This window comes from Monopterus albus, unplaced genomic scaffold (genome assembly GCF_001952655.1).
Source record: "Monopterus albus unplaced genomic scaffold, M_albus_1.0 scaffold242.1, whole genome shotgun sequence".
NCBI classification, from domain to species: domain Eukaryota; kingdom Metazoa; phylum Chordata; class Actinopteri; order Synbranchiformes; family Synbranchidae; genus Monopterus; species Monopterus albus.
Genome location: NW_018128122.1, coordinates 427382 through 451564, shown reverse-complemented (window position 1 = coordinate 451564; position 24183 = coordinate 427382). Strand labels below are relative to the sequence as shown.

The window sequence follows — 24183 nt, the reverse complement described above, 5'->3', positions numbered from 1 at the left end:
ATAACACAAATGTCAGTCAAACTGGAAAATGTCAAAAACTTTGAATGTGCGATTCTTTTAAAGAAAAGCGGTGATAAATCGGTCTCTCGTGAAGACCACCCCAGGAGAAGAAGACCGAGAACTACCTCTGCAGAGGAAAAGTTTGCTGGAGTTACCAGCCTCAAAAATCACTCATCATCTTCGCCTCATATTAGAGCCCACATTAGTGGTTCAGGTCAGATTCAGGTCAAACTGTGTGCACATATGCTGGAGATGGAGTGTTATTGTGAAGCAACCTAGAGAAAGAGGTTTTGTCTGAGAAGAGAAGTGAGAGAGTTTAGTCATTGCAATCCTAGTACCCCACACTCATCACCACTCCGCTCTGGCCTGACTTTCTGTTCTCTGTTTGGCCTTTATGCATTCTTTGTCTTGCCTTGTGACTTCCTAATGAGTCTTTTATCTCACAGGGAAAACATGCAAACCACACAGAGCACCTTCCACCTGAAGGATATGGTAAGTGTAGCCCACACTCAGTGCTTACTCCTTTCCTGTATTAAAACCTCCCTTGTGCTCCTGATTGTCTTCTGTTATCATATAACAGATGTCAAAAGTACATTATTTTATTTTAATGTCTTTATATTATTTTAATGTAATGTGAGGAAAGAAATCAGATGCAGGTTAAAATTGAGACTTATCCCAGTGAGATGTATATTACAAAGCCATTGTACACCTGAGATAAACTTGGCATCAAAATGCCCATGTAGCAGTATTCCTTAGGAAAGACTTCAAGTCTTGAGCACACACCTTATGACATTTGGTGAATTCTATCTATGTTGCAGGGATCTGGCAATTTTTTTCTAGCTTTAAAGGCCCTCTTATCTGCAGCTCTCCAGAGATGTGCAGGCTAAATGGTGGTTAGTTGCCTCTTTCCCAGATGTGCAGCCAGAGTTGTAGCGGAAAGGGAAAACTCTGAGCATGGTACAGAACATCCCTTTTAATGTAAACCACCATTGTCAAGTTGTATCTAATTAGTTTATATTGTAAGCTTCAACAAACCTTAAGAAGACAAAGCACGGACAGCAGTATACAATTAAATGACTGTGTAAACATCATCACTATTGCATCTTAGAGAACATGTACAAAGGATTCAGTTGTCATTTTACCTCTGTCCACTATGTTGTGTAAATACATTGGTCAGATATTACAGCGGAGCAGCAGTACAGAGTTTCTTTTGTTTCTTTTTGCTGTCTTCCTAAACATCTTCACAGCTGGGAATGAGCCAGTCTAGAGCAGCAGCCCGAATAGACACATGAAAGCCCGAGGCTGTTTAAGTTGTCAGAGCAATGCAGCTTTGAACAACACAGGAAGGAGTTGTTAGTGTGATGTTTACTAGGGGAGACAGTGACTTTGTTTTCGATGCTTACAACTGCATATCGTCAGACAGCTCTCTTAGCCTAGCTGGAAAATAAAATCTAAGTGTGGTGCACTTTGTCAGCATTAACACAAGTTGGCCGTCAGATATTTATATTTAGCCTTTTCTATAGAATCACAGCATATTTAGTGAAAAATTTTAAGCTCCACCTTATTAGATACCTTGGGCTTGTGTCTTGCTTACTATCAACATCATGATATTAGGGTTAAAAACCATTTGTTTACTTGGTTCACCTTGCCACCTTCTGTCATTGCAGTCCAACCCAACCCAGCCGTGCTAATGGGAAACCCTATTCGCGCATTTACACCACCCTTGGGTGGCACACCAGCTGGCATGGGCAAGTCACCGAGTCCTGTGCAGAGAATAGATCCTCATACAGGCACCAGTATCCTCTATGTTCCGGCTGTGTATGGTGGAAACATGGTCATGCCCATGCCCCTGCCTGTAAGTTTTCCGTTTCTGGTAACAAACTCTCTGAGTATTTAGGACAAGTAAGAGTGTGGAAAATTATTCCATAGGTTTCATGTAACAGCTCCTCTTCTGTGTGAGAATTTTCCCCTGACTATTAGTATAGCCTACCACAGGAAAATGACTTTGTCAATATAATATTTGAGTCATATTATGCAAAAATATTGGTTTCCTGTAGATTAAATCTGTTATTATGTAGCACACTTCTATGTAAACGCTTCTGTGTAAAGTTTTGTTCAGTAACTTGTATTACCTCTTAAAATCATTATTTTTGGTAATGTGTTGTCCATATACAGTAGTTTCATGTGTCTACCTCCCTGTTTTCTGTTATAGTGTATTGATCAATAATCTGCCCATCCCTGTCTTTATTTTCCGTAGTTGCCTTGGACAGGTTACCAGAATCGCTTTGCTGTGGACCCTCGCATCATAAGCCACCCAGCAGCCATGGCCTATAACTTCAACCTGTTGCAGGCCCAGAATCGAGGCTCCCCCGTCCCTTACAGTGGGGTGGCCCATCCTTCTTCTCTAGGCATGGGCCAGCCCAGCCCTGACAAGGAGCTACAGGCAGACTCCATCAGAAATGGTGTGTCTTGATTTTATTATGCAGCCACCTGACATGAAATTGACTGTACTACTGTGGCTTCTGATCTTGAGAAGTAACTATATAGAACACCCTAAAGGCTCAGGATTGATTTTGGTTTTGGCTCCTTCTTAGGTAAATTAGAAGGATGTCTAAAGTCAGAAAAGAGTCGTCTTCAGACACCAGAGAGAAAAAATGTAGACATGAAGGAAAAACAGGTAAGTTGTTGGCATTTATTACTCTTTTTTTAACTAGAAGCAACTTAACTCTTTCATGTAGAGCCACAGTGCCAAAGTTGAAACGTATGGTAAAAGCTTTGTGACTGGATGATGATAAATAAACTGGCAAGCCATAATGTCTTTGCTTATGGTGTTTGGGTCGGTGTTTACTTTTTTGGTCCAGGGAGATTTAGACACAGGCCAAAGTCGAAGTCTAGACTCTCAGACAGACGCGCTGGTTGGATTTCCCAATGCTCTGATCCATCGAAATGACCCCTCAGCTGCCCAGAGACCCCTCAACTACCACCTGGCATCACCCAGCCCAGCTTTTCCTCCACGTGCTGCTAGTGGAAGAGCCCTCCCCCCACAGTATCCGGTTTCCAGACTTCCTTATCGGGTCAGCCAGCCTCAACACCCAGGAATGGCCCAACAGAGTCAGCAGCAGCAGCTCAGTCCTGCTTATGCTGGTAGTACCCACAATGCTTCCTTCTTCAGTGGCCCCATACCTCCTCACAGGGCTGTTCAGTCTCCCACTTTGGATGGATCAGAGTCTGGAGGTGTGGAAGAGATGAGCAGCTCCATTAGGCCTCCACTGGGCCACCCAGGGGGCCACCACCCGGGTCTGTCACAGCACAACAGGGTCAACAGCTTTGGGGAGGATGGACAGGATGGAAGCTTGGGAGATGGTCTGGGTGAGTGCACAACCATCATTTTGCCCTTTCTTAGGCACCAGGAAACTGACCTTAGAGTTAAAATACAAAGTGTAGATAATCTTTATTTTGTACAGTAAATTATTTGAATGATTAATTATCAAAATGGTTGTTGCCTAGTTTTCTATCTTTAATTTGCGAAATATTCCAGCATGAGATGTTATAGAAGGGAAACTGAAGGGAGGTGCAAAGGTTTTCATCCTGGTTGCTGTACCAGATTTTTCTCATTGCTATTTAGAAGGTGCTTTTCATTCTGAATGATGTATTAGGTGCTGATTGTCATTTTATTTTTCACATAGATATCTTTCCTAGAGAAGCACTGAACTGTTGGGCAGAATTGTTTATTTTGATGCATCTTTTTGTTTGATTAAGTAAATAGACTACCAGTCAAAATGTGGACCCACTTTCCCATTCACTGCATTGGAATCCCTGTCCTTGCTATATCCTCCTGAGCACTGCAACTGCCTCCACTTGCTTGCAGTTTAGGCGAGACTCTTCTCTGAAAACAGTCTGCTTTGCATGATGTTTGCTTCCAGTTCTTAGTCATGATTTCCTTTTTATCTGCTACAGATGTTCAGTGCCTTCCACATTACTCTTATAAAACTTGATTTCACTGTGGCAAGCTAATCTGGCTGTCCAAGGTTTTATCAGTGAAGAGTGAACATATAAACTCTGCATTCCTTATGATGCACAGAATCAAATTGTTTTCTGTCAAATATTCTTAAAAGGTAATAGGTAAATTTGATTATTTTGTACCATTCCTGGTTTGAATTTTTTGCTAGATGCTGATTCATAAAGATTTCGTTGAGAGATTCCTAATGTACAGTACAGTAACCTGGCCCACCGAATAGTGAGGGAAACACCAGTGACTTAAACTAATCATGTGGTTGCCCTTTCAGACCTCCAGGGTTCCTTGGCTCTAGAGGCCCTGAGCCAGCAGCAGCAGCAGGCAGCCAGGCTGGGCCAGTGGGGGGAGGCAGCAGGACCTTTCCTCCAAGGCAGTGTTGCCTTCCCTCTGCCCCAACAGCTTGCCCATCTTGCTCAACCTGGCATGGCTCGCTTCCCCCATCAACTGCTCCGGGCAGCTAGCTGGGCCCTTAGTGCCAACATGGAGGATGACACTGTTGCTTCTGCCTCCTCTGGGCCAGCGTTCACCAGGTTAGACAAAACACCATGGTCTGGTAACTTGATTCTAAAGAAATTATTAAAATAGTTGTAAATCTTAAAAGTCTGTGAAGTGTAACAGTTTTAAATTGAGCTTAACTGTTTGCTGTGTGTTGATTGTTGGTTGTCCTTTAGTTATTATTAACCTTCTTATTTGTCCTTGCTGTTGCTTTAATACATGATACCGAATACAAAGAAATACATTTTTAATTCCCAGGTACCCCGGCCTCTTGAGAGAAATGCCCCCACAGGAACAGCCTGAACCCAGGGAAGCAGCTGAGATGCAGCCCCCACCTCAGTCTCGTCTCCTTCAGTACCGTCAGTCCCGTGCCTCAGGTGACCCTTCCTCCTCTATAGCTGCCACTTCCAACCACGCTGGACCTTTTCCATCAGGACCTTACTCCCATGACGCTGGCCGTGACCTCCTGAACGACAACCTTCTCAGCAACCCAGCTCTGCAGCAGCAGCACCCAGGAAACTCTCTCTACAATACTGGTAGCTACCAACATCAGCCACCAGCTCATTCTGCCAGCCCCCCTCCCTCCCAGGTTAAATACCTTCTGCAAGAGGCCCAGTGGTCCCACAGTGGCGCTCCATCAGTGAACCCACCACAGCAGAACCACCCATTAGGGAACCAGGGCCACAGCCTTCCTTATGGACTGCCCATCATGGCTCACCCCAGCAGGCAGGAGCAAGTCCACCTGATGCAACTTCATCATCAGCACCACCAGCAGCAGCAGCAACAACACCACCAACAACAAAGTCAAGGTACAGACCAGGAATCCTATCACCCACTGTCTCCAAGAACATCAGCAGCTACAGCCCTTCACAATGTAGATGAGGTGAGATTTATTCTTTCATTCATTTTTTTTTTTGCCTCACTATTTGTGATTTAATAGTTAGGTGTAATTAGCAGATAACTAGAACAGGTAGACTTTAATCCTTCTGTACTGAAGTTACAAGGGTACACAGGATTAAGTAGAGGTTAAAACTACATTAAGAAGATACTGCAGTACCTATATTAAACAAACATCTGCATAAGGGACCAAACCTATGTATACCTGTAGTTCCCATAACATCCTGGATAGCATTTTGTGGCTTCCGCATGTCCACTGGTCGAGTGATGCGATTTTTGTCTTCCCGACTCCGCAAGGGTCCGTGCAGACACTGTGCCAGCGTCCGTGTGCAGGTCAAAAGTTTGTGTCCACACAGTCAGTCAATGCAGCAAAAGCACCAACTGCACATGTACCACAATGCTTAGAACATTGGCATATGTGGACAGAAGGCAGACCTTCAATTTGCAGTACAAATAGGAATGTGCGCGCATGCGTTCCATGTCCACTTCTATGAACACATGACGCACACAAGGGTATGTGCAAACCATGTCTAGCCTTTTTTGTTTTATAGAAATGACATCAGCGCCTTGATGTTGCCTACTGAGGTTAATCAGTCATGCTGTTTTCAGCTTCTTCAAAATGCTGCAGCTCACTTCGTGACAAACAGACCTGATCACCTCACTTCACTGGCTTCCAGTCCGTTATAGAATAGATTTTAAACTGCATCTATTAGTTTTTAAGGCTTTAAATGGTCTAGCACTCCCGTATCTCACAGAGCTGGTACTTCTCCATGTGCCAGGAAGACCACTCAGCTCTGCCAAGCAGTCTCCGTTAAATGTGCCTAGGTCTAGGCTCAAGTTCACAGGCTGTGGAATAGCCTAACACTGGATGTTAGGTCTGCCCCGATCTTAGTAGTTTTTAAAATCCCTCCTGAAAACTCACTTGTACTTCTTGGCTTTCCATTCTGACTCGTCAGCTGCCATGGTTGTTTTATTTCACAGTACTTTTGTGAGACACTTACTGTTTTTATGGTGGTCTGATTCTTCTTCGTGATTGTGAAAGGTCTTATGACTTGTTTTATGACTATGACAATTTTATGGTGTAGTATGTTACTGTTGAGCACTTTGTATCTTTTTTAAGTGCTATATAAATAAAGTTGCTTTACTTTTTGTTGTTCGGACTCAGTCACATTTAGAAGTCGCTGCAAAAGTAGGTGTGAAATGCAGACTGTTTTATTTCATAGCACTGTATGTTAATATCTGTTTCAAAATGCATTTAGAAAAAACGTGTTTTATTACTCACATTGTTACTGATGGATTACAGCACTTTGCCCACTATATAAAGTTTGTAAAGATAAAGAGTTGTTTGCTGGGCCCAGTGTTATTTCTACTAGCAAGTGCGATCTCATAAATAACTACCTGCAGTAGAACTAGGACTTGTCATATCAACTCTGTGGTATTTTGATCTTTCCAAAACAACCCTGGTGCAGTTTGTAGGAGTATAAAACAGCTACAAGTCACTTTTATTTTTAAGCTCACAATTCCATCACTCCCACCTGACTTAATACCTGATTCTTACTTTGACTCTTCATTATCTATCCATAATTGTGTGTACAGTATGAACCCCGGGGTCCGGGTCGGCCTCTCTATCAACGCCGCATCTCCTCCAGCTACCCAGATGAACAATCTCCAGCCAACACCCACAGTGCCCTGTCACAGCAGTCCCAGCCCTGTACATCAGACCACCAGGACCACCCCCAGATGCACATGCAACATCATCAGCACCCACACGCCCCCTATGTCTATCCCTCACATGACCCCTGGCCTAGTAATGGTGGAGGTCCTGGCCCGTTCCAGAACATTCCATGTAACGGAGTCAGCACACTCGCTCAGCACCGTGATCTCCTGGGTAGGTATTGCCAAATATGCTGTTCATCTCTTTGCTTGAATAGTTTTTGTTAGTTTAGAGTCTTCGCTATCTGTTCAATAAAGTCTCATTCACCTCTCATTTCATTTTAGGGGGACCTGTGGCAGCTCCCAAGGCTCTTCGTCAGCCGGAGGAGCAGTTGAAGGCTGAGGCCACAGCAGCACAGCAGCACCCACACTCCCTCAACTCCTTTCAGCACCTTGGACAGTTTCCTCCTCTCATGCCCAATAATAAACAGCAGCAGCAGCCCGCCCCCCACCGCCCCCACCGCCACAGGCTCCCTTAGAGCCCAATCAGGGGGCTCCAAATTTGAGCAAACAACCAACCATGTCCTATGCGAGCGCCCTCCGGGCCCCACCCAAGCCCCGAGCTGTTCGCCCTGAACAGGTCAAAAAGAATAGCGACCCTCTCTCCCTCCTACAAGAGCTGAGTATAGGAAGTTCAAATGGTAGCAATGGGTACTATTCATACTTTAAATGAGTGTTACACCTCTCATATAGTAAAAGAAAACTTAAAAAAAATAAAAAACTTTCTAAAACACAAAAAAGTGCATTTATAAATAGTTTCTATCAGTAGGTTTGTTTTCTGCATCGTTTCATTTTAACTTTTAATTTGTAACATTCATCTTTTCTCATATCTGTGAAGAAAATACGTATATATAATCAATGCATTACTGGTATATATACATACTCATTATGTATATATGATAATATACTTATATTATCTACACTTGTATATGTATGTAATGCTAAAAAATATATATTAAAAAAAACAAAAAACAAAAAAACATTTGGTTGACCACTTAGCTACCTCCTAATCTTTTATTATTGAAGTTGGTTAAGTTGGTTACTAAATAAGTATATTGAAGTTTTTATCATTTTGTCTTCTTTAGTTCTGAGTGGATGGCGTTGCATCTTGATTTTTATATTACTGTAGCTGTGGTAATGGACAAAAGCTAAGTGGTCAACTGACACAAACTACATGGAACAGTGTATAGAAGTAGATAAATTTTCCTCTTATCTGTACATATAAAGAAATAAAAGACTGAACTGTATTTCACAGACATGCCCTTAAATTCCTGTATCATGCTAGCATTTGCAATATGATTTTATTTTCCATTTGTTGGCTTCTGATTCTTAATTCTTAGATATCCTTATCTGGGAGTCTTTAGTAGTAAATGTGATTATTTACAGAAAAACAACAATGCAAATGTTGGATTGCATATTTTACTTATTTCACTTCACTCTACTTGTGTCATCAGCAACAACTGAGCGAAAGCAACATGACTGTCAAAATGAGGACAACCATGTTCTCCCTACTCTGTTTGCATTAGGGGTTAAAGAACACCAGACATCTTTCTGTGATAGGGGTTGTCCCAGAATGCTTTGCTTGTGGCTGTGTCTCAGTCATTTCATTTCTTTTTTTTAAGTTTCTTTTTATTTTATTACTACTTTGAGACAGTCATTACATCATGTTACAGTTACTCCCCAGTTCCTGTCAAATGGACTGTGTGTGAAATTTTCACCAGGGAAATTGTTTCAGTAACGTCTGAGGATATGACTAATGCAAATGGAGTTGTTATTTCGTTTGTTTGTTTGTTGGGGGGGGTTCTTCAGTACTCGGAGGGTTTGTGAATGTGAAGAGAGCAGTGAGGTCAGACTGATGTGTCATGGTAGGTAAGTTGCAGCAGGGTGGGATCAGTGCTGCCAGTCAGATGTTTGAACAACTTAAGTTTTATGTAAAGAATGTTTTAGGTGTGGAATGCTTTTGGCATTTTGTTTTTTATTTTACTGAAAATGCTCCAGCTCAGTCTGTTGCTAGCGACATATTGTGCATAATGTAACAGCTGCTCTCACAGATGTTTTTCTAGATGCCTCGCAGCATAAGACTGATTTTGCAAAGATCCTTTTCCATTTTTTTCTGTAAGACAATCTTTTAATCCTTGAGCAAAATGAATCTTATAATAAACAGTAACCACCTCTTTCTGTCCTGAGCTGATAGTTGCTCCCATTTCTGCCAACTACGTGGATCATTTTCCTTTTTCCAAAATCTCTTCCCAGTTCTTACTCATATTTTCTGATTTCACAGCATTAAAAGAAAACAGTCCCCCTGTTTATTTCAGCACACTGCTCGAGAAGTAACATGGTAAAGGTAACTATACAATAGGCTGTTCAAAAATGTATGACTGGTAGCACGTCAGTGTTTGGGCTGTACGTAAGAAGAATGAATTGATAATGTTGAGGTTGTTCCTGGTCATTCAGAGAATCCAATTATCCTTGTATCAATCCGATCAGATTGGTTTATTGATTCTACAGCAGTAGATGGATCACACTCTCTTTAATAAAATTTTTAAAAGCTACATAAATTTTTCTGTTAAGCCCAAAACATGATTAACATGACCCAGGGACAGCTGTGTTTGAATCCCAGTCTTGGTTGACACGCAAGTTGGTCACACATCTACATGCAGATGAATTTCACTGCTAATATACTAAAGCCCTGATGATTTTAGTCACATGCAGGTAAAATGTAAAAACACAGTAAATGGTCTTGTACTTGTATAGCGCTTTTCTATGCTTTACAGCACACTCAAAGTGCTTTCACACTACTTGTCCATTCACACTCACATGCCGGTGTTGTCACCGGGAGCAACTGGGGGTTCAGTGTCTTGCTCAAGGACACTTCGACATGTTGCCTGGACAAGCCGCTAATCCTCCGGTTAGGAAACGACCCGCTCTACCTCCTGAGCCGCTGCCGCCCCCAAACGATGCAGATACAATATATGTATTCCCTTAATGATAAAAGACATACTGGAACTAGTCGTGCTTTGCTAACATACTGTTAAAACATGTACTGTGCCATGGTTTCCATACAGCAGTTTGTCACTGTTAAATCTCTTCTTCAGAAAGCGATCGGTTTAGCGTTAGCTGTGTTCGGAACAGTCAGCGGAGAGCTTCAACCAAGCTATGATTTTATTTTGAAGTTTTGACATTGTGATTTGAAGGTCCAGGTTTTTTGACTTAGCAGAGAACAACACATTCTTGTAAATAAGCGTTTTTTAGGTATTTACAAACAAAAACTTTGGGAGCACCTCAATTTTGTACAAAAAAAAAGAGGAACACCCTTTTTAATTATGCAAGTTCACAAATAATTCTAGAAATGGACAACAACAACAACAACAGCCTGGTTGGTAGTTGCAGCATCTTGTAAGTTTTTTAGAGGTGTTTTTTTTTATGGTGGTGTCTGGATGATTTGACAAGGAGAAGAATTTATGTTGCTGTTGTTACAAAACAACTTGTATCACTGTACAATATATTTTATGTTGCTGCACTTGTCCTGGTTTGTTTTTTTTCTCACCACTTCACAGCTGTAGAACAATCAACCTGGATTTTATTTTTCTTTTCTTTTCAATGTGAAGACTTTTGTTTTCATGCATGTTGAGATGACCTGACAGGTTTTTATTCCTGCTTTTATTGGTTTGTATTGGTTTGTGGATGAAAAAAAAGCTTTTGTTCAACCTTCAGAGTTGCATTTTGGTATGCTATTTGATGTGTACAATAACTGGTGACATTATCAACAAAGCTATTCTAATATTTTAAGAACATGTCAGTCAAATATGTAATGGTCATACAAGTTCTTTTTTTTTTTTGGTTTGTTCCTTGCATTTACTTATCAGGGCTAAAGCTGAGGTTGCTCCCTGGTGTGTGTCGAAGTTCTGATACTTATGGCTTTTTTATTTGGGGAATCGGTTTTCCACAAAGCGGTCCTTGGCTTCTCTCTCGAGCAGTGTAGTACTAATGTTTCACCAGTTTTTCTGCTATACTTTAATTTATTTTTAAAGCAGAACAAATTGAGCCAAAGACATTTTTAAAGAGATTTCATTTAGAGTTTATATTTGTCCCCTCAAGCATCTTTGTGTTCTTTCAAAACATGAGTTTGACAAGGTCTTTGCTAAGAAATGAAGGGTAGCACCACTGGCTTTTCAAATGAAGTTGTATTAGAAATGTGCTCACCCCCCCCCAGTGTTGCACCATATATCACTATATACCATCTGAACTGGTTGTTTTCTCGTTTCATTTTTTATGAAAACAAACCAACTTGTGTGTGGGGCACATGGAAAGGGAGCAACCTTTTGCCCAGCCAGTAGAGAGCACTGTGTTCAGCCACATTTCTCCCTGTCATTTGTTAGCTCTCCTCTGTTTCCTTCCCTCGCTGCAGTGAATCAATGGCACACCTGTTCTCCCAGCCTCCCAGCCCTGTTGGTTCCTCCCATGTGGGTACAAAATAATGAATAGATCTGTTTTACTCTTCTTCATCTCAATTGGTGGTGGTTATAATAAAGGATATAGACTGTGTTTCAAAGGTTTATTTTCTTTTTTTTTTATTTGTTTCTCTATTAAAGTGTTTTTTATTGAAACAGGTTGATTTGTCATTTTTCCCCCCTCCTCATTCTCTGCATTGAAAAATTGCACTAGAGAGAAGTGACAGTGTTTGCATGGCATTGTTATGGAGTTGGGGCAGCATGGTGGCGCTGTTGCCTCACAGCAAGCAGGTTCTGGGTTCGAGCCCCAACCAACTCTGTGCGGAGTTTGCATGTTCTCCCTGTGCTTGCGTGGGTTCTCTCCGGGTGCTCCGGCTTCCTCCTACAGTCCAAAGACCTGCAGCATAGGTTGATTGGTGTCTCTAAAAGTGCCCGTAGGAGTGCTTGTGTGTGTGTGAGTGGTTGTTCATCTGTGTGTTGGCCCTGCGATGGGCTGGCGACCTGTCCAGGGTGTACCCTGCCTTTCGCCCGCAGCTGGCTGGGATTGGCTCCAGCCCCCCGTGACCCCGTTTGGGACTAAGCTGTTTAGACAATGGATGGATGTTATGGAGTTTCCCCATCCCAGAGTGCTGAGTGATTTGGGAGAATGCAGACAGTGGTAGCCTGTGAATGAAGAGGCCGTGTCAATACAGTATTTTAACATCAGTTTTCATTATAAAGCATCTTCTTCTTTAGTTCTCATACATGGCAAATAAAGTGGTCAAACCGGTTTTCCAGAGCTGCTCCATATTTAATTTTCATTACAAAGATAGAGCTTATAAGAAACATAGTCACACAGAATCGGCTGCATTCCAAAACTTGACTGACTGCATGCTAACATCAATGAAAAAGACCAAAACCTAAAACTAAAAATTGAGAAAAATCATATCAACCTTTTACTATTCCTCTTTTCTCTTTATTTCACTTTTTAGTATTTTTTTTTTTGTTTTTTGAGTTAGATGTGTTGGCAAAATAACATTCAGGGAAAACAAGAAGCAATTAATTTAAAAGTAAAGCATACTAAATGAACTTTTGCCCTTCAAGAAGCTCATACTGGTAATGATGGATGCAGCTCTCACAAACCACTGAGACTGATATGATCCTCTGTAACTTTACGCCAGGTTTTGCACAAAAAGGGCAAATGCTCTCCCACTGTAAACTGCTCACTTCTATATGCATGGCTAGGATGGCAGAGGTTATGTCATAGACGGTGCCAAACAAGGTATAAACAAATGCCTTGCTGAGAGACTGCTCACTAGCAGGGACCCGCCCTCGCTAAGGATGAATGAAGGAACTATGAGGATATTGAATGTTTGTATATACTTGGTTGGTTGTGTGCTTGATGGTTTTGAGGAGGGTAAAGGAGGTCTGCGCTGCTCTCAGGCACTGGCAGACCCCTGGCAGAGATAGAAGAATAGAGGGGGAAAAAAGTCAAGCCACACATATCATCCTGATGAACTGCTTCTCAAGCTCACCTGACTCAAACTAGTTTGAACTTTACTTTGCAGCACCCGTCCACATTTTCATTTTGTTCATTGTTGTTTAAGCACATACCAAATACTGAGTTTGCAAAGCTGTAACTGAATGAGCAGCGTTTTCATTCATGCTGTAGAGTGCTGCATGTGAAATGTGTATTTAAAACTGCAAGTCAAAATAGCAACTTTCATTGACAGCTATGATTTAAAAATAACCCACCTGGTGTGCAGTGTTGCCAAACGCCACGCCTTTGAGTTGCATTTCCTTTGTATATTATGTGCTTGTGTGATTTGACTGGTTAATGACAGTCCATTCTCAAACAAAACAGCATGCTTCTTTCTACAGATGAAATAAAATTCTGTGGCAGATGAGGTGACACGTTGTTTGTACCTCTCTAATTGTCTGCCTATATGGCTAAAGCTTGTGAAGCACAGTTCATGAGCTCAAGTGAGTTTTTATATATCCTCTGTACATTTGTTCCACACAGCAAAAATGCAATGACATAATCAGATGCAAGCACCAGTTTTTCACATGTATCAAATTGATTGTGAGACATCAAAATGAACACAGAATTTTTTGTTTCAGTTTGATTTGGACGCTGTCAGCAAAAAGTAAAAGCCCTTCTATGTGCACCTGCTAGAACTGAACCTTTTCCAGCGTGATCACTGCTGTGCAGTGACAGTGTGGGTGTTTAGCATTCAGCCTCACACACACACACAAATCAGCTCTGTGCTGCTGCTGCTTCTTGGCTTTAAATCACTGATTTACTCACAAAGCTTTTACTTTAAAGGCATATTCTTAATCTGTAAAGGTCCTTTCTAAGTCTTAGAAATATACAACAGTGTATAGATCTTGTAATTCCTTGAGCGATGCCACACAAAATTCAACTGAAGAACATAAGATATGTACAAGATATCATACATAATTAAGTGACCCTTGTGTCAGGTACAGTCATGGCCAAAAATATCAGCAGCCCTGCATTTCTGTCAGGTAATGCACCATTTCTCCCTGAAAACTGATGCAATCACAAATTCTTTGGTATTCTCATGTTTATTTCTTTTGTTTGCATTGGAACAACAAAGAATTTGAGAAAAAAAGCCAAATCTGATCCATTCCACACAGAACTCCATGGAGAAAAGAAAGAAGAGCAAAGAACTGTCTGAGGATTTGAGAACCACAATATGGTCTCAAGGCTACAAGCCCATCTCCAGAGATCTGGCTGTTCCTGTGTCCACTGTCAAGACGTTTCCAGCCCATGGTCCTGTAGCTAATCTCTCTGGATGTGGGCGAAAGAGAAAAATAGATGACAAACTGCAACAAAGGATTGACTGGCGGATAAAGAACCTTGATCCACTTCCAGACAAATTCAAGTTGACCTGCAGGCAAGGTGCATCAGTGTTAGCTCACACTATCTGTTGCCATCTGGATGACAAAGGATGCTGTGGTAGGAGACCCAGGGGGACCCACTGCTGACACAGAACCATAAAAAAGTCTGATTGGAGTTTGCCAAAATGTACCTGAGGAAGCCACAATCCTTCTAGGACAATGTCCTGTGGACAGATGGGACTAAAATAGAGCTCTTTGGTCGAGCACGTCATTCTACTGCTTTCAGAAAATGAAATAAGGCCTTCAAAGAAAAGAACACGGTCCCTACAGTCAAACATGGTGGAGGGTCACTGAAGTTTTGGGGCTGCTTTGCTGCTTCAGGCACCAGATGTCTTGATTGTGTGTAAGGCATTATGAAATCTGAAAACTACCAATGAATTCTGGGGCCCAATGTCAGAAAGTTGGGTCTCCGTCAGAGGCCATGGGTCTTACAGCAGGACAATGACCCAAAGCAGACTTAAAAAAGCAGAAATGGTTTCAGACAGTTAGGTAGAGAGTTCTGAAGTGGCCAGCAATGAGTCCAGATCTAAATCCCATAGATCACCTGTGTTGAGATCTCAGAACAGCAGCTGGGAGAAGGAACCCTTCAAATCTGAGAGACCTGGAGCAGTTGACAAAGGAAGAGTGGTCCAAAATTCCAGCAGAGAGGTGGAAGAAACTCACTGATGGTTACAGGAAGAGATTGATTTCAATTATTTTGTCTAAAGGGTGTCCTACCAAATATTAAGCTGAGGGTGTCAGTAATTCTGTCCAGTGCATTTTTGGAGTTCTGTGTGAAATGGATCAGATCTGGCTTTTTCCTCTGCTTTTGTGTTGTTCCAATGCAAACAAAAGAAATAAACCTGAGAATAGCAAAGAATTTGTGATTGCAACAATTTTTTGGGAGAAGTGGTGCATTATCTGACAGAAATGCAGGGTGACAACATTTTTGGCCATGACTGTAGCTTGTGTGTTTGCATTTATTATATTCTTATTTAAACTTTTTCAGTAAGGTGTGCATGTTGATCATACACTGAATAGTATGGGAGACCAAACCAGACTACGCAGTAACTTGTAATCATTTGTTGTTGTAAAGGAATATGGCAAAAGGAAAGTGTTATGTTCTTTGCAAATGCCTGGGTCAGCTCTCACTGAGATGTTTGATGGTTTCCACAGATCAAATTTGATCTTTGGTCACCAACATGAACAGTATGTAACAGAAAGGATAATGCAAACATTCAAACTCTGACAAAAGGCCCACATTCAGGTTGCTGAACAATTATAGGAAGGTAAAATTGCCATCATGGCTGATGAATAAAAACTGTTGCTTAAAGAAGCTTGATGGAACCCAACAACAGTTTGGTCTTGAAATGGCAGGCTGTGCTGACAGAGTTGACAGTTGTCCTCCCCGTGGAGTGTCCCATGTAAGGGATAGTCAAAGGAAACGCCCTACATGCAAAGGGCACAGCTGCAAAGTGTGGTCTACGTTTTATATTCCAACGTGTACATGCTTTCTTCTTAGTCTCAAATATCTGCCTGTTTTTGGCCATGTAACTGACCATATTAAGGGAAGGAATCAGTATCTGAAATGTTATTGTTGAAGCAAAGTGAGACTGGGAGTGTAGACCCCCAACCCATATACTTTCTATGCTTGTGCATGTTGCTCTTATTGATATTGATGCTATTTTCCCCAGACCATTCAGCAATAAATGACCGTTAACCTTCAAGTCTGCTCTCTTGCCTCTGATTCCTACATACTGCAGAAAGATGAACAATTAAAGTTGGGTTTTATTTTCTATCAATCTATATCGATCTACCAGAGCCGGTTTCTGTCATCGTGACCTTACCCTGTTATGGCCAGGTCTTGTTCTTGAAATTAATCTAACATCTGTACTCAAAAGAAAAGATTTAATCGCTCTCATCCTGCATCCATCTGTCCATTTAGCTATCACTCTGCTTGCTCTGGCTCGGCGTCCATGCAAGTCTCCCATGGATTCCTGGGCATCTGGGGCATCGAGAGGATCAGGAGGGCAAAGCCAGTGAGAAGGAGAAGAACAAAACCAGCACAGGCACAAGCAAAGGACCAGGAGTAGTAATATTCGACCCACTGCGTGTCCTCGCTCTCGATCATTCGTTTGACTGATTGGCGCATCATCTCCAGTGAGATAAAGGCACAGAGACCTGGGCAGGAGTGAGAAGGGTAAATGTGAGTCAGATATGACAGCCTGTGGTAACACCTGGGGTAGCTGCGGGTTCCCAGGCTCTAAATGCAGCAAGGATGTTTCAGTTTTGTTGGTTAAATGAACTCACCTGAAAATGCATAAAACATGCCAGCAGGTTTGAGGAGGTAGTCTCTTTGTTTGCCTTTGTTTGTAGTGGTATATGATACTATCAAACACAGAGACCCCAGGATCATGAAGGCCACACTGAAGATGGAGATGGCTGCAGCAGAGATGTTGTACTCTGGAAAGAAAGAGACAAAGTGTTCACATTTTCAAACTGTACAGTACAGAACCAAACATATGTTATAAAGCTTTGTGCTATAAAAGCAATCATCTTCATTCATTCATTCATTTTCTACCGCTTAATCCCTGAGTGGGGTCACGGGTGGGGCTGGAGCCAATCCCGGCCGGCAAACGGGCGAAGGCGGGGTACACCCTGGACAGGTCGCCAATCCATCGCAGGGCAGCAATCATCTTAATATTCACTAATATACAATCTGCCTGAATTTTGGTCCTTGTATTTTCAGATATGGTGTGTTTGTATAACGGGAACAGCAGCTGTCTTGTCTTTCTGAGCAGGGAGGATTGGATGCAAGGCCTTTGATCTACTGCCCGTTTGCCTGTGAACCATGCCCTGGGGAGAGGCGTTCCTTTAGGGGAGATGGCCCGCACCCTGAACTCGGTATGTTCTCTAAGGTACTGTAGGTTTGTGGAGCTTGTTGGATAATGCAGTCTGAAACACCAAAGTTAATTAACACAAGATAGACATTGAAAAGTTCCTCGGTCATATAGGACTTGCTGTACTGAACTAATGAACGGTTCCTCACATTTTACAGGAAAATACTGAACTTTTTACTCACTCGATTTATTTGATAACTTTAATTACTTTTCAGACTGAGATGTATTTATGAAAATACAGTATAATCATAGGACTTTATTGATCCCTGGTGGGAAATTCACTAGCTACCCAGCAGCATGCAAAGTACTTCATAGTTTAAGCATATGCTTCACCTTTACCAGCTGCAACATTAAATGACATGCATAATACATCAATATTATAGTCTAATAATATGATAATGTGAACCTTGCCATTCTGCATAATGAATACTTTTAATACTTTGAGTGTATCGTATGCTAATACTTTTGTAGTTTTACTTAAGAAGCAATTTGAATGTAAAAATTATACAGAGTATTTTTCCATTGTGGTATTGCTACGTTTTGTTTACTTTTTGAAGTAAACAACCTGAGTATTTCTTCCTCCACTGTCTAAGTCTGAGATCAGAGTATCACAGAATATGTGTTCTTTTTTGTTAGATAATGATTTCTCTGAGACAGTGTTATATGGCTTTGCTCTTCATGTGCATTTACGTAGATGTGTGTACAGAACTGTATGTGCATCCTCTTTACATTCATGAATGTTTATTTATATAGTGTACACTGCTGGTTCATGTGTGTTTGTGGGATTATTTATGTGTATATTGGTACATGCATACCATGTGGCATAATATCATGCACATTCATACAGAAGGACACAACGTGTTGCTTTGCTAGTTACTGTACGTCCTGTGTATGCACATCGACCTTTATCCACAGTTGGACAGAGGTTTGGGTAAGTCAAAGGAAAATTCAACTGCCTCTCACTCAGGGCTTCTAAACGTCTGATGACAGGTCTTGTCACTGACAGCCGGTCGAACACGGCCACTGCGCGTCAGAGGTGAAACATGAATGCAAACCTGAGCTCACAGAGAACAGAGCAGCAGTGGCAGGTGAGTCAACCTGACACGGACTGGGATGTCCTAACAAGGAGTATGTTTACAAAATGAAATTCTAAATGAACCTCTCTTCTTTTCATTTTCAGACAGGATGGACAGCAACAGGAGAACCGGGAACAGAAACCTACCTTTTTGTGTTTTGTATTCAAATATCTCCTCATCCTGTCCTGGAGTGAAGTGCCTGAAGTAAGTGCAGTTTTCCACTGTGGGGAAAAAACAAACAAGCAAAGAAAATAGGATTTAGTAATAAGTTAAACCCACATTTACTGATTTTGTCAGTACTGTTTCCCTAGTTACATTCTCTTTCCTTTGACAACTAATGTGTTTTTATATCATAAAATAATCATATGTTATGCTTAGGCCATGTCGTTGCCCCACACACTTTTGCACCACTAGCTGTACTCCATCTGCTGTGGTAAACTGTGTGAATATGGTACTTGTAATACCAAAAAGTGGTTGTGTTATGTTGTGCAGGGTCCTAGCCTCCTTTATGTGGTTTGACTGTCAAAGTAAAGATGGTTACAGCACACATCACATTCAATTTTTCCCACCCAGATGAAATGTTAAACCTTAGGGATTTGTGCAAATAAAGGCATGGCACTTTACGTGCTTGGTCATAGTCTGGTTTGGTAGAAAATAGCACTTAATGCTGTGTCATAAGTTTTAAAAAATGGATTCTGGTGTAGGAACAGGCTTGGTCTCCTGTCAAATCTTGATTACATTTGACTTGTAACTCATATTTCTCGCTGTGGTGAAAAAATACATACATGTTACAAGTATGAAATGTGCACCAATGTTAGGGAGTAACTAGTTACATGTAACTACCGTAATTGAAATGACAAAATAAATGTAATTGTATTCAGTTACAGTTACTAAGAAAAACATGTAAATCAAAATCTTACAAAGAGGTTACATTTGAATGTATTGATTTTAGTAAATAGTTAATTTTAAGTTAATTTTGTTGCTTTGCATGTTTTATTGTGCAGAACGCCTTCTTTTGGCATATTTTTGCAGGTCAGCAAAGCTAGATAGGCTCCATTTATTTGGTAGCAAATATTATATTCTGAACTTTGCTTTTGATTTGCCTCTAAATTGACTTTGCACTGCCTCTTGTCTGTTGATCATTCAATGCACACTGCTCTCTAAGCAACCTGATTTTGCCACATCTCACTGCGACCAGCCCATAACGCCAGGGTGAGTGGTCATGTCGAACACTTTTCAGAGCTGGAAATTCAGGGGTATTTTCCTTCTGAAATCAGAAAAGGATTTTGCTTGGTGCCTGTTCAGTAGGCTACATGTTTCAGCCGTGATATATTAAAAAGGGATGTCTAGTTTCTAGGGATGTCTAGGAAATAATACTGGGTAATTTAATTTAATAGGCAAAATCAATTTGTCTCAATCATATTTTCTGAGCCAGTTCAACATAAGGATGTTTTTAAAGGCCTCCTTTGAAATAAGCTTTTATTGCTGTGTGCTATATTGTGTTGGCTCACATATAAAAAAATGTTTTTATGAATGAGGACAGGGACTGGTCATCAAAAAAAAACAAAAAAACACAGAGGTTGTTACTAAGCAACAAGCTCCAGTGTGCTTCAGTGCAGAAGGCACATAGGAGGGAGTGATAGAGACGAGTTGTGCTTCTGAGTCAAACCTTGTGTTCAAAAGGGAAGCTAGAAAATATCTAAACCTCACTGTGAATATTCATGGGTTTTAATGGAATCTAATTCACTCTTCAGTCTACGGTACTGCTTTGCTGTAACACAAGACAACTCATACAACACCAGGGAATGTTTCTTTTGTGGGTTCCCAGTTGAAAGTGTAAGAACTCCCAGCAGGACAAGTGGCTCTTCATTCACTAAATGCATATCTGGTTTGTTAAGTATGTTTAAGTGGAGCCACTTGGCATTTGTTTTTGAGCTCATTATCGGCATCAAGCACTTTAATTCCCACATATGATTGTGTGTGAGTTGGCTAATTATACCTTCTTGTACCATCTTTAGAGTGCAAACTTCAACACAAATACGAGGACAAGCTGGTGGTCATAAATTAATCTGCATTCATCTGAGGAAGCATGCCGCCACAGGCACGCACACACACACAGAGCACACCACTGCTGCTCCACTTGTTGTTGGTCCTCACACTGCTAGGCTATGCTGACAAGCTCTGTAGAGCCTCCTTTGTTCCTAATAGGGCAATCCATCATCTACGCAAAGATCAGGTGAAGATGCTGGATTAGCAGCATCTCTGCACATTGTCATGCCACAGCAGCACCTTTTATAGCTTTAACGTACACTGTCAATTCATTGTGTCTACAGTTAAGTTTGGGTCCGACCTCTGAGTCAGTGTCTTTATTTTGCCGGCTCTATGTGACTCTTATAACCTACACCATGTGAAGACAGGGTCAGCAAAAGTGTACACGCCACAGTAAAGACATGCACTGTAGGATCTGATAAATCCTGTGCAGTATGTAATAATTTAATGGAAGAAAACTACCAATACTTACTTTACTGTATGTTTTTCTTCTGATACAGGTCGAGCTCTCTAAACCTAAGAACTATCATGGAGCTTTGATACAGCTATAAACCCACAATAGCATATGGCCACATCTCTATATAGGAGTTCATCACTGGCAGTTCCTCATCTCCATATTTGATGCCTATCTGTTGCTCTGTCACTTGAGCACCTATTAAAGTGAAATGCCAGTGGTTCTGCTCACTTTCTGGACTATGCATCCTGTTCCTGGGGGCGTAAAGTAATCTGAGTAGCTGTGTGGTCTGCACAGAGATATGGAGCTACGGGAAGGTCTTGTGGGAATAGTTTGGTTGGACAACAGACGGCCCCGTCACTCAGAAGAACCCCGGTGTTGAAACATATGACCCTCAAGGCTTCCACCCAGCACAGCTGAGTATTTACGTGGCCTGTATTTATGACAACAACAACTGCTTGCTTAGCAATTTGCACAGTACTATTTAAAAATCATTTTCTCAGTCATCAATTTCTGTATGTGAAACTATGGTGACTTTTTTTTCCTGTGGCCACTGAAATTGCCAAAATGCCATTAGAGCACAAGATTCTTTGAAATTAAATGGAGGAACTTTGTATCTCCACTAGTTGTTTATTTACTCTTCACAGCAGCTCAGAATGCCAATATAAATATAGACCCCAATATATTCCTAAGGAGCCCAGTGATAGACTGGCGACCTGTCCAGGATGTACCCTGCCTCTCGCCCAGTGTCAGCTGGGATTGGCTCCAGCACCTCTGTGGATGGATGGATGAATACTCCTAAGGAAAATTTAGGCTCAGAATTGACTTTTTTTCATAGAGCAGATGTGTCATACAATACAAGTCTGTATTATGCACATAAAGTGTTTCATTTCACTGTCTGCGCCTTGTAGGCAGTCAACCTAAACAACAACTCAGCCCATATTTTCCAGATGAATGTCTCACGGCGAACAGGACCTCCTCACACACGGCCTGAGTCCTGCTTTGGATCAGAGGCTGGCACCTCTCTGAAGATGTGTAGCTATGATAAACAATAATGTTCTTCTCCAAATACAGCTATTGAGCTGGGAGAAACTCCTTTACACTTAGGAAACCTCTAGGAGGTTTACTTACTTCCTAAATAAAGGCTGCCAAGGAGGCAATCATAGATCACCTGCATTGTTGTAGAGATGATAACAATTTGTTAGCAGTGGTCTGAGGTGGTCTGGCTTTTTGCAGTGACTGTTATCTTATAACATGATCTAATTCTTGTTTAAATTAAAAAAGAACAACTGTAGAGAAAGGCCCATTTATTAGAAGCATTTGCGGCATTATCGCGATCTGAAGAATTCCTTGTTGTATGCTTGGGTGAGCTGAACTTATTTGGATACTCAGCACATGCCTGTCATGCCTTCACAAAGGAGCCTCTACAGGCATTTCATCCTGAGAAGCCCCTTCAGGGCAGGCAGTGTCTGGGATTCCCAAAAGTTTAACACTTACCATGATTTAGGACATACATGGGGAGTTTCTCTGCGCTTTATGTTTGGAACAGATTTGGTGAGAAGTTCCAGCCCTATTTACATAAAGTGGCATGTCGGCTCAGATAACGATCAACAGTCAGATAGCTGCTTCTCAGGTAACGCTCGACCAGCCAGCGGAGCGTCACTCATGACCTACACTCATGACCTACACTCATTCAACAGATGAGTGCTTTTCACTTTGAGGTCACTGAAACATGAATCATTGCTAACCAGCAACTACTCAAAACTGTTTTCAGCCAGTTTATTCAATTGCAGTTTGCTTTTTACTCAAGTAGCTGTAAGAGCATCTGTTATCATGCAAAGTTTATTTTGAGACATTCACAGCAAGCTGAGCCCTTGTTAGGACATCAGGCTCCACATTATGTGGTGGACTAAGTATTCAGATCATTCACTTTAGTAAAAGTATTAATAGCACAGTGTAAACATAGTCCATTATATATAAAATGTTCTTCTATATAAAATTCTTGCATTCAAATGTCATATTATCAGTAGCAGGATGTTGTATTATATGTTATATTATACTGGATATTTAAGCATTTTAAGCAGTTTAGTATCTGAGTTTGGTTGGATTATCTATATTTTATAAAACTGATAAATAAATGGTTTATAAAAATCAAGTCAATCCTAATTATGACTGTACAGTGTGGTAAGTACCATAAGACTTGTTCTTGATATTCTGTGGCTTGGATTGTGCCTTATAAGTCACACTGGACAAAAACATCTGAAAAATGAATACATGTAAATGTATAGTGGGATAAGAAAAGAGATATACACACTACAAATAGTTCCTTCTAAAATGTAATGGAGTAGCAGATAAGATAGTGGACCTCTGCCTTATTTCCTATAAATATTTGGGAAGTTTTCAAGAAAGAACTACACAGGTTAGTACTAATTACACAAAAATAGAAACAAAGTTCTGGGATTTTTGTTGTTAGTTCACTGAGTTGTGTTGACTTTATGTATTATTGCCTTCCAGATGAATTTTTAAGAAAGAAATCATTCAATATAAACTTCAATTAATATTTGCTATTCATTTATCATTAGAAATGTTATTCTTCATTTATGCTGAATTGTGTGGTTGTTTACAGACAGATTTCACAGGTCACATGTGTAGCTTATCTTCTGTCCTCTCAATAAAAGTCTCATGTGTGTGCACTAATTTAGCATTTACAAATAACTAGACGTTTACCAAGTAACTTAGGAAATTATTTGGTAATTAACGGGAATTTACAGATTTGTGAAATATAGCATTAGAAGGTTTTTTGGGAGTGGGGGTGGGAGGTAAGTCTTTAGACCTAAGGGATAGCTAAGGTCTTTGTCAGGCCTTGTTATGGAGCAGCTTCATACCTCATCAACACAAACAATACTCATACAGTAAAAATGCCAGATTTTTTTTGTCTAAATACTTTAGTGTCATAACTTTAATGTCATTTTATCTGTTAGAGACAGGAAGGTCTTTTCTCAGATGTTCTCTTACCTCCGGGCAGAGTAATGGGTCCGCAGCCTTGCCTATTCACACTGTGTTCAGAGGACATGTAGATCACCTTTTTGCATAGCCTCCAGAGGCCAAAGTGGGCCGCCTCGCAGGTCGTGTTGACTTTTGTCACCTCATGGTTGAGCACTGCCCAGTGGTCTGTTACCACCGCCGTTAACATGCAACCCATACCAACCAGCAGCACGAAGATGGCAATCTTTATCTTGGTGCTCTTCTGCAT

The 24183-nt window shown here is 41.1% G+C and overlaps 2 protein-coding genes across 2 annotated transcripts in view; one reads left to right on the top strand and one right to left on the bottom strand.

Moving 5' to 3' along the window:
- The window catches only part of helz (helicase with zinc finger), a 51684-nt gene extending 43716 nt beyond the window's left edge, over positions 1-7968 (top strand). The window contains 10 exon segments of the mRNA XM_020620586.1: positions 447-492; positions 1668-1855; positions 2258-2462; positions 2595-2677; positions 2862-3369; positions 4287-4545; positions 4769-5393; positions 7004-7295; positions 7406-7555; positions 7558-7968. Coding sequence (XP_020476242.1) covers positions 447-492; positions 1668-1855; positions 2258-2462; positions 2595-2677; positions 2862-3369; positions 4287-4545; positions 4769-5393; positions 7004-7295; positions 7406-7555; positions 7558-7793 — 2592 coding nt within the window. The 3' untranslated portion in view covers positions 7794-7968.
- Positions 7969-16171: 8203 nt separating this feature from the next.
- On the bottom strand, positions 16172-24183 carry LOC109971996 (voltage-dependent calcium channel gamma-1 subunit). Its single transcript, XM_020620575.1, has 4 exons — positions 23946-24183; positions 18574-18648; positions 16762-16914; positions 16172-16632 (listed from the first exon to the last, which is right to left on the bottom strand). The coding sequence occupies exons 1-4, from the start codon at positions 24181-24183 to the stop codon at positions 16400-16402; spliced, it is 699 nt and encodes a 232-aa protein (XP_020476231.1). The 3' UTR covers positions 16172-16399.

What these genes read in the sequence shown, in the direction of transcription:
- LOC109971996 (XM_020620575.1), bottom strand. Translation starts at nt 24,183, where the DNA reads ATGCAGAAGAGCACCAAGATAAAGATTGCCATCTTCGTGCTGCTGGTT. An exon ending in ACCCATTACTCTGCCCGGAG is followed by an intron (nt 18,649 to 23,945) that starts GTAAGAGAACAT and finishes TTTTCCCCACAG; the next exon opens with TGGAAAACTGCACTTACTTC. An exon ending in CATGTTTTATGCATTTTCAG is followed by an intron (nt 16,633 to 16,761) that starts GTGAGTTCATTT and finishes ACTCCTGCCCAG; the next exon opens with GTCTCTGTGCCTTTATCTCA.